This window comes from Lissotriton vulgaris, chromosome 1_1 (genome assembly GCF_964263255.1).
Source record: "Lissotriton vulgaris chromosome 1_1, aLisVul1.2, whole genome shotgun sequence".
NCBI classification, from domain to species: Eukaryota; Metazoa; Chordata; class Amphibia; order Caudata; family Salamandridae; genus Lissotriton; species Lissotriton vulgaris.
In genome coordinates this window covers 202,300,557-202,320,326 of record NC_141685.1, presented here as the reverse complement: position 1 = coordinate 202,320,326, position 19,770 = coordinate 202,300,557, and the positions used below count along the sequence as shown (strand labels likewise).

General features: G+C 47.7%; 1 protein-coding gene across 1 annotated transcript in view; it reads left to right on the top strand.

Moving 5' to 3' along the window:
• The window catches only part of PIF1 (PIF1 5'-to-3' DNA helicase), a 40,975-nt gene extending 22,351 nt beyond the window's left edge, over positions 1-18,624 (top strand). Inside the window, exons 5-13 of the mRNA XM_086935937.1 lie at positions 3,275-3,428; positions 4,159-4,273; positions 6,972-7,078; positions 9,337-9,476; positions 11,245-11,351; positions 13,487-13,574; positions 14,803-14,948; positions 17,241-17,432; positions 18,448-18,624. Coding sequence (XP_086792063.1) covers positions 3,275-3,428; positions 4,159-4,273; positions 6,972-7,078; positions 9,337-9,476; positions 11,245-11,351; positions 13,487-13,574; positions 14,803-14,948; positions 17,241-17,432; positions 18,448-18,507 — 1,109 coding nt within the window. The 3' untranslated portion in view covers positions 18,508-18,624. The remainder of the gene's footprint in view (positions 1-3,274; positions 3,429-4,158; positions 4,274-6,971; positions 7,079-9,336; positions 9,477-11,244; positions 11,352-13,486; positions 13,575-14,802; positions 14,949-17,240; positions 17,433-18,447) is intronic.
• The last annotated feature ends 1,146 nt before the right edge of the window (positions 18,625-19,770 follow it).

Genomic DNA, 19,770 nt, shown 5'->3' with positions numbered 1-19,770 from the left:
CTGTTTGCAGTTTGGATGACTGGTTCCATATCTCTTTGGATTTACAGCCATCTGTGTTTTTGAAGAGCTGCTGACTGTCATTTCAGGTTGCCAACCAGTGACTCTTAATCTGACTTTAGAACTGTGTCCGCTTTAGGCCTTCCTTCTGAAAGGAAGGGAAATATTCTGTCTTTAGAGGGTGGAAGGTCTGGTCCAGGCAAGCTGAAGAGATTTATATTATATATCTCAATGTCCTAAAAAAGAACATTGTCACCATGTGGCAGCAACGTGCTTGCAATAGAACTCTAAAATGAATCAGTGCATAAACTTTTAATAGAGCAGAATTGGCACTTTTTAGCATACAGGTGTACAACGCATATGAATAATAAAAAAATAAAGAATGAACAATGCAGGAGAAATCATTGGCAAAGTAGATAGTTAGCCTTCAATGCAAGACGGCCAGAAGCTGAAGTGGGCTCACCCATTGTTCCCCATTTATATGCTGTGGTGGGACGACGCAAAATATGAGACTCCAAACCCAACAGGCGAAGCAGGCTGACCCACGGTGTAGGAGAGTAGGGTCTGCTTCCTATGGTCACCCCCACTTTTTGCTGTGATTTTCAGGTTTTTCGACTTGTGTGGCTGTGGGCCTGCTAATCAGACCCACAGCCCAGCTGTTCTCTCTCTAAATTGATACAATGTACTTTAGGTGCATACCAGATTGGGTATTGGGTCACCTTTGTGAGTCCCTGTATAGTGTACCAGAGGTACCCAGGGCATAGGTGCATCCAAGGCCAACCAGGGGCTGCAGCGTGTATTGTGCCACCCCTGGCTGGCCATCTCAACTGACACCACAGGCTGATCACTCAGCTTGGGTAAGGTGGTGTAATCACCCCTTACTTAGATATCTATATCTACCATATATAAACATATATGCACCTATAAGTCACTCCTATGGGAGGCCTTAACAATCCTGGAGGCAGAGTGCTTGGTTTTATGTGAGAGGGTGCCCTAGCATGAGCTGAGCCCCTCTGCAGCTTTCGGAACCACCTCCTTATAGCGGTTCTATGATATAGCCATACCATATACTCTTAAGTGCATTATAATCCTCGCAGTTAATGCCAACTTTTGGTTAGGCTTTATTAAAACATGTTGTGTAAGGGATCAAACACTTTGAAATACTACCCCCCACCAGTCCTGGTGGCGGGGGTAGCATTTCACCCTTCTGGAGGGTGAAGACATGTAAGTACTGCTTTACAAGTTAAACAGAGCCTCCATCACAAAATGGATGCTGCTGCCACAGACACTAGTCTGACCTGCTGCTGGAGGAAACTCTGTCAGGGGAGGCCTGGACAATAGGTTTCCTGTCCAGGGAGGTGCCCCATGCATAGCCCAGTTCAAACCAGTTGCTGGGGCACTCCAGCCCTCCTCTGGCGTGAAACTGGGCAAAGGGAAAAGAGTCCTCCCATAGAAGGGACCTAGCAGGTAATCCAGCCCCTTTTCTTAGTAGAAGTATAGGAGCTGTGTCCCCAGGACTTTAGATTATCCTGGACTGAAACTTTGATACAGAACTCTTGGACCGTTAGTCTTCTAGTCGGTATAGGACTTCGAAGACCTCTCCCTTGTTGTCAAGGAGTGACCACCCTGTGCAAAGAGGCACCACCAGTAACTTGCCGGTCTGCTTTGTCAACGCTCCTGCCGGAACCCGAAGACTCAGCAACACAGGAACTGGACTTCCAGACTTCTTTGACTCCGACCCACAGCTAAGCTGAGACCCGGAGGGGGGGGGGGGGGGGGGGGCACGAGACGTCGGACTGGACATCCTGCATTTTGCTAACTGCATCGACTCCTGAGGTAACTCGCAGTTGTGCACTGGAGTACAGAGAAGCCCCAGACCCGAGCACCATTTGCACCGAAGCTCAGCCCTCCACACTCCACGAGCGCCGCGTGGGGCCTGCTCTTGCATTTCCGCTTGACGCGTCTTCTTGGTTCCTAGTTCATTGGCTAGTGAGCCCCCTGAAGACTTTCTTTTGAATCTACATTACTGGCCTGGTTGCTCCAGGCTTGCTCCAGCTTCCCTCCAAAGGAGAAGCGCCCCAGACCTTGCTGGTCTGACTCTAAGCCAATCTTCACTTCCTGCGTGGATTGCGTTTGCCAACGCTTGTTGGGTCCAATCCAGATACCGACACCACAGTCCACTAGATCCTTTGTGGGACAGCTCAAATCCAGCTTCTGGTCGTCGTCGACGCCTCCTGGTCCTCGTGGCTGCAGAGACCAGCTTCACATCTTCACCTGAAATCACCAGACATCGCCTGGTTCTGTCCTGGTTATTTCCTGGCCACTGGCTAGTGACCCAGATTCTGTCCCCTCCGCTTTCAGGTTCTTCAGAACTTCGATCCACCCTTGGATCCTCCGGTACCCTTTTCCTCTGGTCGCCCGCAGCACTTCTATGCAGATCTCCATAGAAAACTACACGAAACCAGACACAAAGACACCTATGCACCCGGCTTCCCTGGGTGAGGTAACATGAGTATTCCGGTGCTCCCGTGGGTCTTGACTCTCGAAGTGTCCTAGTTTTAAAAGGGTTCCATCCAAGTCCATCCGGAAGTGTCCTTAAATTGTACTTTTGTAACTTCTTCGTTCTCCATTATAAGTCAATGGTAACTTGCAACTGTGTTTAGACACTGCACGCGTCTCCAGTGGGTCTCCTACTTCCTAACCCTTGGTTGTTTAGTGTAGCCCCAGCAATTTTCTAGGCCCTAGGCCTATTCACTATTCATGTAGTGGCTCTTATACCACTATTTTAGTATATGGTTTGAGGCCCCTAGGGCAAAACTGTATTTGTGCAACTTATAGTATGCTAATTACGTAACTTGTAATGTACTTTTGCCTCGGACCTCCTAAAGAGTTCAGCGGGGTTGTTAGAAATACATACATATTTGTTATATACCTTTTGTGGTGTCCTTTCATTTGTTATTTAAGGGATAATAATTGGTAAAACAAATAGCTTCACATGCTCTTTGGAGTTTAGCCTAAGACTGCTGGTCCATCCTCCCACCAGGATAGCTTGTCTATGAGTTTGACTTTACAAGCACCATCAATAAGGGTCGCTTTAGACTGGTGCAAGGTGCCACTAGAACTAGTGACATCATATGCCAGGCTAACTTCTCACACACAGTACCTGCATGACTCTGTTAAGCGTTGATTAATTGCTTGTAATTTGTGTCTTTTGAACCCTGTCTGCTTTGAAGGACTTGAGACACCAGGATGATCTTGGCTTTCGTTGTCTCTGCAGGGATCGGCTCTGGGAAGGCCCCTCTCGATCAGTGTATTGAACTGGCACAGAGACCCGGGGTGCGTCAGCATTGGATCAGCTGCCAGCACCTGATTATCGATGAAGTCTCCATGGTGGAGGGGGAGTTCTTTGACAAGTTGGAGGCTGTCGCCCGGTAAGTTTCCACACAGACCAGATAGCTAGCGTGTCTAGAGGTCTGTGACCACAACAGAGCCGATGTATGTTACTGCTACTTTCATCCAACCATTGTATTGGGGCTATTACCATGATTTTATAAACCATAAATTTCAAGCTCAATTTTTACAGCCCAGCCTACCAAGCAGTGTAAAGTTGGTGGTGACCCCTAGTTGGGTTTAAAGGGAAAATTATTCAATCACTTTGTTTTGTGAGATTTTTCTTGTTCTTGTACAATGTGAAGTCTATCTCTTCTAGATGTACTCAGTGTCTGGCACCTATAGGAAGGATCCAAGATGCGGACAGAAGTTGATTAACGCGGTACTTTCTGTGTGGTAGAGGGGTCTGGTGGTCTCCAAAGGCAGGCGTGAATCTTTTAATTCTACCCTTGACCCTGGGCTTACCCTGCCTTTTGTTCTGCAGCATCCGCTATGCTCTGGAGTTGCATGTTTTAATATGCTTATATGGGTGATTGACACTTCTCAATTCCATTCTCTTCCTAATATGGACCGAATCCTATTTTGATTTCATTTTTTTATCCGTGACTCCTAAAGAGCGCGTCAAAGGTTTATGGATAAAAAAAAAGGCGATGCACTGAGCTGTCTAAATATTTTCCTTCCAAAGAGGAATTGCGGGGTTGGAGCAGCTGGCTTCTGATGATTGAAGAGCAAATGTTGATGATGTTACTAATGTGGTTTCCATTGTTGTAGCGCTGTGCGCAGAAAGGATGAGCCGTTTGGTGGTATCCAGCTGATCATATGCGGGGATTTCCTCCAGTTGCCCCCAGTCACCAAAGCATCAGAACGAACCACGTTCTGCTTCCAGGTGAGACATTGTTGGTCTGCATGAGGAATGACCGCTGACCAATCCAATCATGATTGCACTTGCCTGGCTGCAGATTTATGACCGGCCTATGGCTTGGAACTGCCCGACCAGTGAAGTGTGAGGCTTTCATGGGAGCATCATGTGAATGCTGCCAGAGGACGCTCATGAAGGTGATGATGTATGAGGGTTTGCTGATTTCACACAAAGGCAACTGGGCAAAATAAGAAAAAGGGAAATTTAAAAAAAATGGAGGTAGATGGGTAGGGTCCAGAAAGGATACTACTTCCTGGGTATCCAAAGATATTGAAATGGACACCTCACTCACTTTATCGTGACGTGCTTCATCTTTTACCCATATCCACACCCTGGAAGATTGATCCCACAAGGGCGGACTCAACCAAAAAAAGATGGGAGTTCTTAGATAAATTCGTGCAGGCTAAGCAGGGATCCAGAAGAAAACAGAGAATCTAAAAATACCTCTAGGTATACCCAAAGAATGTATTTATTCGTAGGGTACTTGGGGGTATAGGTTAAAAAATGTATACTTAGGTTATTTGAACAAATGTAATTTAGAAAAAACCCTAGTATATTGAAGCTAACATGTTTCAACCCACGCTAAGTGCTTCTGTGTCTGGTTTACTTAATATGCACTTCACTTCCTTCCTTTTGACACTTTTTCTCTCTAGCTTTCCTCCAATGGGGGAAGATGCAACACTGGTGAGAGCATTAATCCTCGCATATGTGCATAGAAGGCATGAATATCATCGCAGGGACAGAATATACAGAGCCTGAACAAAGACCCAAGACACAGAAGGGCTCTCAGTGTGGGTCAAAACATGTGGTTTTGGCAACTCCTGAAATGAGGAAATACTCCTTGTGTATAAACACCACCACAGAGGAACTTTATTAACATACCCCTATGTTTACTTGTCATTTGCTCAGAGACGTTTTTGCAAATATTAATAAACAGTTTCTCGCCTAGGTCTTTTCTCTGGCAACTTAATACCGCAAATGCAAAATATCTGGTTCAACAAAAGCAATTGAAGTTAAATCTGCAGAATGGAAACTAGGTGCTCTTCCACTATTGAGCGAAGTAGACACTGCGGAGTGAAGTGTTATCCGCCCTGTTTGAAGTGGAGATTAAAACTGCACACCATTATTTTTATAGCATAGTCGGATGTTTCCAGAGTGTCTATGCATCAGTCAATTGAGTACTATATTCATCCCAACACAAAAAAGACAGGGAGGAGGGTGGTGGGGTGGGCAGAGAGGCAACCCAGGGAAGGATGAAGGGGTGGACACGAAAACAACACAGAGGCGTGAAAGCAAAATGGAGAGCGTAGGAGGTGGGTTGGCAAAGGGGAGAAGTGCCCAGCTCTGTTCAACAGGGAAGAGGTGTGCACGAGCCAGACAGCTCAAAAACAAATTCGCTCTCCTTAAGTCTTCAATAGAGAGGATATGGGTTAACATCCAGAGCTGCCAACTCGGGAAACTGGTTCGAGGCTCTGCTCTCAGTGCCTACAAAAAAATATTGCAGACATTCCAATCAGATCAAATCATGGCAAAAGCACAAAAAAATGCAGATTGGACACCAAATACGGACTAGAAACAAAATGGCACATGCAGATACGTAAGTTTATTAGCACTTTACGGCCATCGTTGCTGACCTCCAGTCAGGTGGCATACAGGAAGAAAAGCTGACATTTCAAAAACACAGTTTGACATAGATAAAATATGTGTGGGAAAACTACCAGTTAACGACTTGGTTGTTTCCACTTAAAGTGGGGTCAACATGTTTCTGCCAATCTATGTTTCTTTTACTGGGCTTTCGTCAAGACCGTCAATGTAACTCAGTGGTATAGGCACACTAAGGCCCACCCTTACCAGAGGACGTGAAAGTTAAAAGCAGGTGTAGAAAAATAAGTGCAAAAAACAAACCATAAGTGATGGGATACCTTCAAGTTAGAGGTACCTGTACAGTTTGTGATTTACAAGATCCACACCCCATGGGTCTCGGGAGGGGGTGGAGGCGACAATGGCACACCGGCCGCAACGCCTGTCACCCGTTAAGCACCTAGCGTCTCCTGCTACCAGACCCCGCTAGGTGCTAATAAAATAAAATCAGTCCGTTTTTTTTCTCTTCTATGTGAAGTAGTGTAAAACTCAGAAGTGAGGGGTCCTTCGTAAAGGTGAACTGGTTATCTTTCATTTACTTATCTGCATTTTGTTGTTGGACCTCTACTAATGAGGTGAAATCTGTATTCAGACAATATTATGTTTAAGGAAATAAAATTACAAAAAAAAGTAATACTATGACAAAATGTGCCACATGATGCCACATAATTTACCTTTTCTTGCCACATAATTTAGTCCATGCTGTGCCGCATAATTTGGGGCTCTGCTGCCGTATAATTACAGTGACACTGCCTTTAGGGTATTTATTTCTGTCCCACTGAAGTGCGTGGAATACCCCCATGCCTTGTGTGCATCGGCTCCTCTGTGTCTGACATCTTGTCAGTTTTCACATTGATGAAATTGATGCACTTTAAACCTGGGCCATCTCTATCCTTTGACCCTTATCCCAACCTACCCACTCATAGTGAGGGTGAGGTTGGAGTCTTCCTGCTGATCTAAGATATTCTGCCTAAACTGGGTTAGTCTCATTTTGATCTGTTTGTCTCTGCTCCTTTATCCCCAGGCCAAGAGCTGGCAGAAGTGCATCCATCTGAACATGGAGCTGACTGCGGTCCGCAGACAGACGGACAAGACCTTCATCTCTCTCCTGCAGGCAGTCCGGCTGGGGAGGTGAGCTCTCCATTCTGTAGTGTCTGATCATCTGTAGGGGTGAGAGGGCGTAGGGTCAGTCAATCAATCAGCATTTTTTAAGCGTGACTACTCACCCATAAGGGTCTCAAGGCACTGGTGGAGGAGGAAGGGAGGGGTGGGCGGGTGCAGGTTCCAGCCCATCAAGGAGGGGGGTCTGTCGAAGAGCCAGGTTTTGAAGTTTCTCGTGAAGATTGGGAGTAATGTGTGTCTGAGGTGGAGCCGAAGGGTGTTTAAGGCTCTGGCTGCAAGGAAGGAGAAGGAGTGGCCACACGATCTTGTCTTTCTGGTACGGGGATCACAGCGTGGGAGAGCTGGGCCAATCAAATGGTCCTTCAGGGTGCGTGGAATTTGAGTCGGTTGTTCAGGTATGCTGGTCCGGTGTCGAGAAGGCCCTTGTGTGCTCTGGGTATCTTGAAGGTGATTCTGGCCCCAATGGGAAGCCATTGGAGTGCGCAGGTGCTGGGAGATGTGGCAGTGTCTTGGCAGGTTGAGGACCAGTCTTGCAGCGGTGTTCTGGATGTTTTGTAGCTTTCGGGTGAGGCTTTTGTTCATTCCGGTATAGAGTGCGTTGCCATAGTCTAGTCTGCTGGTGACTAGGGCCTGAGTGACGGTCTTTCTGTGCTCGAGGGGGATCCATTTGAAGGTCTTGCGTAGGAGGTGGAAGCAGGAGGATGCAAAGGAGTTGATCTGGTGGTACATTTTGAGCTTGGAGTCCAGGATGATTCCAAGGTTGTGAGAGTGGGTGTGCTTCCGAGGGCGGGGGGCCACCAGGTGTTGTCCAAGGCATCAGGATTTGGGCTCATGAGGAGTACTTCTGTTTTGTCGGTGTTGCGTTGTAGGCAGCTGCTGTTCATCCATTTGGAAGGTGAAGTGGACGCATCAGTGTGTTCGGTGGTGTGGCTGAAAGTGATGGAGTTTTCTGTTATGAAGAGGGAGTCGAGGGTGAGTCTAATGTTGAGGTTGTCTAGGAGGGATGCTGTGTTTGGGTCTAGTTGTCTGTGGGTGGAATTTGAGGTCTCCCAGTAGGGTGTAGTTGGTGGATGCGATGGCATGCGGGGAGATGATGTTCGTGATGGAGTTGGTGGAAAGTCTATGGGGTTCAGGGGGTCGGTGGATGAGGGTTCCTCAGAGGGTGGTGGTAGGGCTGGCCAGTATCTTGAAGTGAAGGTGTTTCATCAGGTCTGTGGGCTCGTCGGGGAGTTTGCTCAGGCGGAGGGTGGATTTATGGATGATGGCGATTCCTCCTCCTCCCATGCGGTTGGGGCGGTCCTTCCTGGAGATCTTGTATCCTTGGGGGATTGCAATGGCGATGTCCGTCCCGAGGTGGTGTTGGTCCAGACTTCAGTGAAGAACGCTCCATCCGGGGTGGTGCAGCCGAGGAGGTCCCAGATTTCGGTGGTGTTTGTGGAGTGATCTGACATTGAGGAGGATGCATTGCAGGGTATTCGGTTCGGGTGTGCTGTTGCGGGCTGGTTGTGCTGGGTCCGTGTTCCTGGTAGTACTGCAGTGGTGACAGCTGAAGGGTTTGTGGGTGTCAGCTGGTGATGCTAGCTTGTAGTTGTTGCGGCCTGGGTTGAGTGCATGGAGTGCTGCGGGGTCGTAGCGTTGGTGGTGTGAAGGTCCAGGGTTCCTGGCGACTGGCTCCGACTGGTTGCCATTAAGTAGGGAGGGCTGGACAGCTGGGAGGCTGGAGCGGGGAGGGGAACTGGCTCTTGCTGGTCGCGGTGCGGGGAGGGGCAGCAGGAGAAACAGTAGAAGCAAGCAAAAGAAGGGAAAAAATTAAAGAGGAACTAGGGTGAAAAAGTATAGAGAAAGATATAAGTGGTGAAACAAAGCAGAAGAGAAACTGCGGTAAAGAGTGAAGGGGTGAAAAGCTAAAAGGGTGAAAAACTGCGAGGAGAGGGTGAAAAACGGAGCAGAGAGGAGAGGGTGTGACTGGATAGAACTGAGGGGGTGAAGGGGGCAGAAAGTGGAGCGAAAGAGGGAGTCAGAGGTCCACTGGACCACCAGGGATGAGGCACGGGGATAACCTGCGGGTGGAGGAGTGCCTCGAACACCTCACACTACGGGAGTGCAGGGGCTCGTCAGGGCCTCCCTTACTGATGGAGCTGCGAGGGTGGGAGAGCAGTTTCAATGACAATGAGTGTCTGTAGTGTCTGACCCTACTCCTCTCAATCCTACAGCTTTCTCTCTCCATGCTGTAGTGTCTGACTGACCCTGCTCCCTCCCAACCCTAGGTGCACAGAGGAAGTGACGGACCAACTCACGCGCACCGTCACCCACCGGATAGAGCGGGACGGCATCTTAGCGACACGACTGTGCACGCACAAGGATGACGTGGAGGTTACCAACGAGAGCCGATTGGCGCAGCTGCCAGGTGAGCGTGGCACAATGGCCACCTTCCTTCTCTTTATTTGTGATAATTTATTCCACCGCTGACTGTGTCCAGTTGTCGAGAAACCGTTGCAGACTTGAACCTACTTACCTCTTCCCACAGAGATTGATGGAAAAAAAATCAATTATGTTATTGGACTATTTTGTTATGAAATATCCCTGAAATATTTTAGAGTACGGTCGTGACATCTCAATGATTTTTCAATTGTTGTCCCTCCGATCTCTTGTCTGCTGTAACCCCAAATATTTCCTAATGTGGGGCTGTACGATGCGTATGTCCTCTGGTGCCCAGGAGTCGGTGTAAGGCTAGTATTAACCCAAAGGTGCACGTGCTTGGGTCACATACTCCCCTCCTTCAAGTCTTGCTTTTATATAGCATGGGATACTTGTCTCCAGTGCTGTCAGGGGTCTTTGAAGCACTTCATGGAGGTGTGTGGTGTACCTGTACTGTGCAGCTGCTCTTTGGAGGTCCTTTTTGGGGGGCCTACTTTCTGGGTTGTCTGGTATTGTGAATTCTTCTGTCCTGGCTGCTTCTTCTGTGAGTAAACTCCTGATCCGAAGCCAGGGAGGTTCCTCTCTTCTTCGGATGCAAAAGGGGCGGATATTTTAGTTTGCTACTCACCCGGCACATGGTCTCTTTCTAAAGGGGCTAGGAGGAGTGAATACTCCTTCTCCTCGTCTTCGATACAAAATGTTAACCTTCAACCTTCGTGTTTTTAAAAGTTTGTCTTCAGTTTTATAGGATTTGGAGCCTGGTTACATTTTTTTTTTTATATAAAATATGATCCAAGACATCGTAATATTGCGCTTTCAGTTTTTGGGAATGTTGGGATTTTTGATCTGAGATTATTTAGCTGCACACTTGCTGAATCCTATGGTGCTAAGGAGTGAATGGACACATACAGAGAATTGAGTGCTCAAGCTTTATCTGTACTGGTGCTCGGATAGGGCGGGGGACATTTGGAATGGTTATGGGGTGATGGTCTGGATGGGGTTCATTTTAATGTATAATTTTGAACCGTTTTTATGTACCCCATGTTTTGAAGACCAGTGTCTAAACATTAATGACCTTGAACAAGCCGGCAGCACCTCAGTGAAGTGGTTACAGACTTCAACCGCAATCAGTCCACTTCAGCCGTTCATCCACCCAATGTCGATAAAATGAATGGTTGTATTCTATAATATGTGGTGCTTTAGAAGGACTCAAGCAGCTGTCCTGTTCTCTCAAGCAGGCAGCAATTCTGTTCCATCCAGGGTGGTAAACTGGGTCTACGTATACAAATGCCCCTCTTTCCCCTGTCCCCTCCCCAGCACACACCCCTACATCATCACTCTTATGAAGAGGCCAGATCCAACTGGAAGCCAATCTGGAGCAACTTCCGCTTGAATGAAAACCAATGCCACAAAATGCCTAAAACTGACTCCTTTAAATGAATGGTGAAGTCTTACTGTTTCAGGGAGGCGACACTTAGCTTCATTCACAGGTGGTCAAAACACACTGGGAAGATCCCATGATTTAGAAAGAGGTGCATCGGTGCTGGCGAGTCTCTTGAGTCCTGGCCTTCAAAGGTTGTGTCCGGCGGACGCAGGGGATCTGTGCTCTTTGATGCTTGGCCTCTGGAAGGTCCCTGCTCTTCTCCTGTGGTGATTGTCCTGGAATCTTCTCCTCAGCCTCCATGTTTGTCTGTACAAATGATGGTTCACAATGCAAGGCAGACACCTGATCTGTCCACCTCTTGTCTCTATCACAGGAGAGATGCGGAGCTTTGAGGCGTTGGACAGCGACCCGATGCTGGTGAAAACCATCAATGCGCAGTGCCCCGTTGGACGCCTTATCCAGCTGAAGGAAGGTGCCCAGGTGATGGAGGGGGCTGAGGTTCATGGGACTTGTCCTAAGGGCTCAGGGCATCGAAGGGAGGGAGGGCTGGGGTGGGAGATGCAGGAAGAGGGGTGCTGGGATTATGACACGAGCCATGAAGGATACATCTATGTATGCCTTTCTGCACAATGATTCTCCCTGGAACACATTCAATTTTCTGGTTGCACTTGAGCTGCGAGATATCAACCAAACTACAAATAGATGACCTTAAAAGGTCATCCGAGGTATGTCCGCCCCGCGAGAGCCCTTAAAGGAGACTCCTTTATAGGGCAGCTGTCTCAGCTCCTGGGGGATCACTCTGAAACAGTTTTTGGTTCTGTCAGGCATGGCCAGGGTTCGCACGTGAAGTTTCACCTGTGTGCACTGCGTGGGCCTTACCAACCTAAGTGGATTCTGGTCCTGCCTGAAGGAGTGTCCGGTTTCCAAATGTTAGAACAGGCGCATTACCCACAATATTATTCCAGTTGATGATGTAAGCCTCTCCTCTGAACACTTCTGCTTTGGTGTTTAGAAAAGGGGCCGGATTGTGGTCGCTGTGGGCCACCATCCTTCTTGAAGTATACGCTCTTCCTAATCCCCCGGCCCCAAGTTTGGATCACACTGCAGAAGTCGTGGTTTGGTTCAGGCATGGGAGGATTCTACACCTGGCCTTAGGCTGTGTTCTGGAGAACAATTCCAGAAAACCTAAGAGCGGGTTTTCTAGAGTCCCAGCACGGAGGACTTGCCCCAATAAACCAATATGAGACTGAGAACCTGATGGACTGCAACCCACCAAGCATTACTGGAGTCCAATGTGCATCATGTAAGGATCAGGCCTGTAGTAGGTCGCATCTAAACCCTCTATTATCCTTAATAGATGCACCCAAGAACACTAGGAAAGCAGGGATATATTTAAGATTTATTAAAATCCTAACCTAGTGCACACAGTAGGAGTAGTAGTTATTATAAAAAGTAAACCAGCTAGTGCCAATGATCTTTGTCAACGGGCAGATCAGGGGAACATGTTGTAACAATATGATGGAGCTTCCAGGCTTCTCTACATTGATCACCCAGCCCCTCCCTTCCCTCGGCTAACTATACTGGTCTTGGCAGAAAAAGGACCCTACTCCAGTTTCATAGATGGCCTGCACCCGCATCCCTTTTCTGTACAACAGAAGATGTGCTTAGTGCTGCTTTTCTTGTCTCTGCAGTTCAGCTCTTCTGTTGTCCTTAAACAGTCTAAACACTCTGTGCCTGTCTCTAGCCTTCAACAAAGAAAGGTGTTGAGAGCGACTGCATGATCCCCCATTGGTCGCAGTTCCTCAGTATTTATTAATGCTTCGTTACAGTTTATATACTGTCTGAACATTGTTGTTCATTTTTAAAATAACCACTTCTAGTCTTTCACCTACTTTAAATTTGTCAACCCTTATTTAATGTTAAAAACAATACTGGAAAATTAAGATCTCAAAATAATGAAACCTTCAGGGATAATAAATCAAAGTATCAAGGCATGCTAAGAATAGACAATCGACACGCGCAAGTTAAATGATCACATTGTAATGAATTTGATACATCAACAGGTAATTTTAAAACTGAATATAACTTATAAAAGATCCATACTGAAAATCAAAAATCTATGTAGATTTTATCACATGCTCTCCCCTCAACAGTCCCCAGCTTTCCCAAAAGGACTAACTCTACTTTAAGAACTCTGCATGTGTGGACATTGGCATGTACAAAAAAGACCCTGACTCGGTGCCCAATTGAGTCCTACTGGCAGCAGTAAGGCATTCTGCTGCTAAACCAGCTACTCTTACAGCCTCATGGCCCAGACACAGGTGCTGGATGAACTAGACGCCTGCATATGGAATTGCATCCAATGGCTGATGGCGATTTCACTGGGGTTGAGATGTTTGCCACTTGCGATTTTAGCTCGAAGTCCTTTCAAACGAACCACACACTATACCAGATAGGGTAGTACCCTTGCAACAGTAATTAATATGATCTAGATATCTAATACCACCTTGCTGCCTTCCCCTTGGTGTCATCTGTGGGGTGTTTGCTATCGTGTGACTGCGTGTCCTTCACTAAGACCAGACTGGCATGTCCTGAAGGTGTTTTCTCTCTTGCAGGTGATGCTGGCTAAGAACCTGGATGTGGGCCGGGGCCTTGTGAACGGTGCTCGAGGGGTGGTGGTTGGCTTTCAAGCTGAATCGAAAGGTATGTTATGGACTCTGCAGCTGAACCTGATGTTTTGAGTGGCTGGTTGTGATTGAAGGTGAATGCACCCAGGTCACCTTACCAGACAATGTTCCATTTTTTTTTGTGTATTTTTAAATTTCGGATGGCAGCCAAATTCTATGTAGAGATGAGCCTGAGGGCTGTACAATTATAAATAAGAGGCTAGTTATAAAGAATCTATTTCATCCTACTTATGTAACAGTTGGTGACGTCCAGTACCTTCCAGACACCGCACATGGAGGTTCCACAACCCATTTCATCTCCATGTAGTCACTTGGACTACGACAAACTCTTTCTAACGTATAAGGGCTTTTTAGTCCTTCCCATTTGTGACCACCAAATCGCTTCTCCTACTGGAGGGTTTGCTCTCGATGAGCGCTCCTCCCTGCAGTGTGGCGCATAGTTTGCCCAGCTGTGCCACTCTGACTGCACTCGCAGTGGTAGCCAGGTCCAGTACAAAACCTGGGGGGGTGGAAGTCTGCTGCATAATCTGAGCACTTTACACCCACTGCAACACATTCACGGACTCGCCACCTCCCCACCAATTTCCTTCCACATGCCCAGCTTAGCTTGCCTCTGCTGGACACCTGAAGCTGTACAAAGTTCATAGAGGAGGAACAAGATGGCACAACATGAATGAGGGAAACACACCTGTGTGTCCATTCCTTTATCCCTGAGGCCTAAAACTCTTACAAAAGCCTCAAACAACCCCCCACCCTGCCCCATAGTTTCTTATGTTGCCCCCAACCACTGGGACAGGTGAGCAGCATGAGACTGGCCGGCTGCAGTCATTGGGGCCTTTCAAGGAATGGTGTCCTACCTTGAAATAATGGTTGGATCCGGGATGGCAATCTTTCCTCCGGTCTTAGTCTGTCCACAGCAAGGGGTCGAAGGGAGACCTACCAAGGTATTTCAAGAGTAACCGAGCCGGTGATGCCATTTAAGAACAAAGTATACTTCGATTGGAGGTTAATGTGTTGAGCCACACCAGGTCCACTCTGAGGAACCAGGAATTTAGGAAGGTATCTTTGGGTGCTTCCCGCCCCCCAACCTCCATACCCCCTTAACCAAAATGTTTTTAGATGAGACTAAACCCATGACTTAAAGTACCCTGTGTTCCTGTTTTAGCAGTGTTTGTATTAGCCATTTCTGTTCTCATTGGAAGTCTTCCGGAACTCATGGGTGGACTGTTCTTTATTCTTTGCAGGTTTGCCCAAAGTCCGGTTCCTTTGTGGAGTTACCGAAGTCATCAAGATGGAGCGCTGGGTGTTCAAAGCGCATGGAGGGATTTTTCTAACGCGTCAGCAGCTCCCTCTGAAGTTGGCGTGGGCCATTTCCATCCACAAGAGTCAGGTACAGGGAAGTGCCAGGGGCTCCATGACGGAGCAGAGCTCCTTGTATCTATGGGATTTCCTCTGCATGCTTCCTTCCCAAGGCTCCATGGATTTCACTCGATGGGTGGGCCCATGTCCCAGAGCACTGAAGTGAGCTAGAGCGCATGTGCAGCCTGCACTACCCTGATTCAACCCACTTGTGGTTCCCCCCTCCCTGCTTTCCTCTGCGCCTTAAAACCTCTGTATGCTTTTTTCATTTTGATTAGACTTATTTTGCTGTTGTGTGTTTTCATGCTCTGCATGTTGTGGTTCCCTGCTCTGCTGTAAGGCCCCTGATTCCTACCTGCAGCATCTCACCTCCTTCTGAAGAGAGATCTTGGAAGCAGCCTTGTATCAGTGGCAGCCATGGGGACTGTTTTGGGAGGGGTTGAGTCCTCTTCACTGAACACAGTTTAAGATGCAGCCTGCCCCTTTGCTGATCTGCGGTACCATATGGTAGTTGTTTACACTACAATTGTGCAAACCAGGGATTGTCTCCTGTTGCTACGGGGTAGTGCCTCCCTGTTGGGAACCGGAGTACTGAGGCCCCCTTTCACCATCTCGGTGTACTGTGGATTCCTACTCCCTTCCGCCACTGCTGAGGGACCTGCCTACTGGGTACGCGAGGAGGCTTAAAGAGGTTTTTGTGCTATTTTCTCCAACGTGGCCTAACAAATACTTTAAAGCCACATGGAAGATGTCTTATGGTTTCTGTTATGCAGGCGAGCGCATATGTATGTTTGTGCCAGCACCTAGATAGCCCTAGGGGTGACCGTGTTGCGCTTTGCAAATGCTGTTTGATTGTGAATCCAAAGGCTTTTGCGTTCTTCCACCCCATTATTTTCTTTGCTCTTGCTTGAGTAGCCCTTTGCGCCCCTCCTTCGTGTGAGCCTTTAGTGAATCTTCAAATGAGCCATTGTGGAGGGTGTCTTTCTTTTAGCAGTTCTTGCAAAACTTGAGCAAAAGAATGGATACGTATCTTTACGCTTTTTCTGAGCAGACCAATTTTAGTGGATTTATTTGCTTATGTGGACAAATACTGTTGTCACCCTTATGCATCTTGAATGATCTGGAGTTTCCAGTGGCTCTGCAATGCCCTTAAACTGGAACTATACATTGCACAATGTGTTTTACACCCACTTGTCCCCACCACCTTGATGCAACAGAGTTCTTAAGGCAAGTGAGGTGTTTGAGGAGGAGTAGTTGGTGCTTCATCCATCTCTCATCTCGGTTCCTGAGCTTCACCACATGCTGCACGAGGCACTGGTCTTCAGCTCCCTTGCACTCTCTCCACGGATGCTAGCCTCCAGGCTTGCCCTAGGTTTAACCTGTCCACAAAAGGCGGCAGAGCATTTTCATCCTTGACCCCGTCCATCTAGAACAACTTACCAGAGAGTCTGCGGAAGGAACACGACCTCCTTCCATTCAGGAAAAAATTTAAAACTGTCCTGTTTGCAGAAGCGTGGATATAACCCACTCTCTTGGTTAGGTAAGATCTCTCTGCCAGCGCTTAGAGACCTGTAGGTGATAATGTGCTTAACAAATGCCAACTAACATAACACTGTCTAAAAAATATAAACATCCTCTTCGTGACCAACGCAAGGCTGTGCAAGATCTCTTCAACTGGACATGGACATAACATCCACATTTTTTGCCACTGCATGCTTAGGAAAAAGGAGGTAAACCTCCCTTCTCCGTCGTTCTTTGTACAGTGTGCTCTTGTGCCCCTTGGCCCCCATTTCACTAGTTGATCTAGAATGTTGTGTTCGTTCAACCCGGCCAACTATTTGTACCCACATTACCCAGTAAACCATAACCAGGGTCATGATGGCTGCCTCTGCGCTCTTCCTTCTGGTTAACTCCTTTAGTGTTAAGCTCCAAATGCAGTCCAGCTCACAACCTTTGCGCCTTCTAAGGATAATGTGGTCCAGAAGTAACATGTATTCCTATCTGAAGTTGTTTTTCTAATGTAAAAAAATGCAGCGGGGGGGGGGGGGGTCTACCCAAGCTGTACCGGGGTCTTAAGCTGAGTCCCCCCTCCACAGTCAGGAGGTGACTTCAGTTTTATTTGGAAAATAAAAAAAACATCCATTTTGCAGATATAGAGGCCATAGGGAGAGCATTTCTGCCGCTGAGAAGACTGCTGAGGCCCCTGTGGTGGGATGTGTAGGGTGTAGGGTGGGAGGATGTCTTGTACCTAGTCTTTGCTCAAGTTCTCTTCCTCCAAGGCTAGGCCACTCACACCCTGGTGCACACTCTCTTGTCCTCCTAGGGAATGTCGCTGGACTGCGTGGAGATCTCCCTGGCTCGAGTGTTTGAGAGCGGCCAGGCCTATGTAGCGCTGTCCAGAGCTCGCAGCCTCGAAGGGCTACGGGTGATGGACTTTGACCCCAAGGCTGTGCGTGCTAATCCCCACGTCTTGCAGTTCTATTCTCGACTTCGGAAGGAACGAGCTCTCACACAGGTAAGCTCTTCAGTGGTTTGAGGGGACAGTGGGAAGCTTTGTCGGTCTTTCTGGCACAACTTTGTGGACTCCCTCCTGAGTGCTGTGGGATTTGCAATCAGATAATGCAGAGCTGTTGAAGTGCTTTGCAGGAAATAATTTACTGTGCTACAAAAGTTGTTAAAGGGTACAAAACCTAAATATTGAAGTATAGATCGATGCTTTTAGTCTGGGGTGTTGCACCTGTAAGCTTGAGAGGAATGGAGACTGAGACGTGCATCTAACACCTGAACTCAAAGTGTGAGTTCCTCGACCACAAAAGAACGTTTCCACTGGGCAACATGGCTCTCTATTGTAGCAGGGGTTTGACCCAATTGAAATTGTGTTCATATAGCACTTGTATACCCAGACGAGGCATCGAAGCGCTTTTCGGCGAGTAGCATGCTACTTCGGAACTCAAAAAGGATTAGTGGTGAATTAGTATATGGATGAGCTGTGGACATGTGAGTCTGTTAGTTGGATTGAAAAGGAAAATGGAGGATTCCTTCTGCACTGCAAGGGAGTCTACACTGGCCAGTGTGCCCCTGCACCAGAGCAGTGATTGGACACTGGCCCTTGTGGGTAGGGGCTGCATTACTGCGGAATTTAGGCATCTGGATGCAAAAGGTTTGTTATCCTTGCCATTTCTGTGTTGTGGTGGTCCGCTCCCTGTCCTAATTTCTACTTGAAAACGAGTTGAGGTATTTGGCTAACACTAGACAGAGTTTCCCCCTGGACGACGTCTTAGCTATGAGGGCATTTTGTTGGCATACGGTGTGGACTGGCAGATCAGGGCTCCTTGAAATGAAGAAAGGTCAGGAACATGGTCCTATGTGGAATGTATGCACAAGGAAACTGTGTGGAGGCCTTGGCAGAGTGGCTGCACCGATGGGTGGGTGTGTGACCTACAGATTAAGGGTATAGTGCACAAACATCTGGAGTGATTATCCTTCTGGTGTCTGAGTGGTCTGTAAAGTGTTGACTGTTTTTTTTTCAGACTTCTATTCAGCAATACATGGAAGGAGGCGACAAGGAAAACAATCGGCCCAACTGGTAGCTCATCATTCGCAATTCCTGACCACAGGCGAGAACTGCCTCTATCCAGCACTGACCAAACCTTGTATATTACTGTACAGATTTTATTTATTTTTCAATAAATATGCACTTTTTAAAACCATTGTGTCGGATTTTCGATTTGGAGGCAGGAGCAGCCCCAGACCATACACTGCCATAAATGCTCCATATGGCTGAACCTCTCTGCCCTCTGTTTGGACCACTGGTAAGACCCCACAGGGAAGGAATGGAATGAGAGAAAGATGCAGAGATGGGTGGATGTGGGTTTAGCAAAGCATCAGTCGGCACACACAGTATCCCTGCCTCACCCCCCCCTTAGCGGCCTCACATAGCGTTGGTTCCCTCCTAATGTTCACAACAGATGCCACTCTGACACTTTGCTGCATCACTTCCTTTATTTTTGGAAATTCTTTTTTTCTTTTTTTTTTCCCCTTCTGTTTGAGCAAGAGGCTCGCGTGCATTACAAATGTTCACTGTCCAGGCATGTGATGTCTGAATATGGTTAATGTTAACTTATCCGTCCCATGTTGATCTGAGTGAATGGAAAAAATACACAATTCGGTGCTGATGGGGAATCGCCCACTGAATAAAGGCACAGAAGCTACGGCTCTCAGTGGCTGCACATCAATGAGGGGACCCTCCTGCCCCCTCCAAGGTCCTCCCAGCACTCTGCCGGAAAGGGAATCTTTCCCTCACAGCTCCACGATGCTAGTCCTTATAACTGCTCCCTTCCACAGAGCAGGAGTGTGAGCCCTGAGACTGAAACCAGCTGTGCGCAGCCAATCTGCTACAACGTTTGAGATTACCAGGCAGCCAATGAGGGGGATGGCTTTGAAATCTACTCATGTCTTCCCCAATCCCTGCCTGATGGCCTTCGGATTCTTTCTACTCTGTGCCATGGCAACAGAATCCATGAGGTGAGCTGCTCCCCTGACTTGATTACAAGATCCACTGGCTGCATTTGAACAGAGCAGCACATCTGGTGACCAGATGTGTTCCCGAGTTGTTACTCTCTACCATCTCATGAACAGGCTAAGACTAGGCTGGGCATTGGAGCTTGGCTAGCGGGGCGGTGCAGACATTGTATCTATCCATGTGTATCCCAGTGGGCAGACTACAGGCTCTCCATGCCTGTTTAAATCTGTGCCCTTACCCTACAGCCAGAGAGTTGTGCTGAATGCATGAGGGGTGGGTGTACCCCAGCTTGGTGAAGGCCAAAGGTTGTAAGGTGGTGATAAGAGACCTG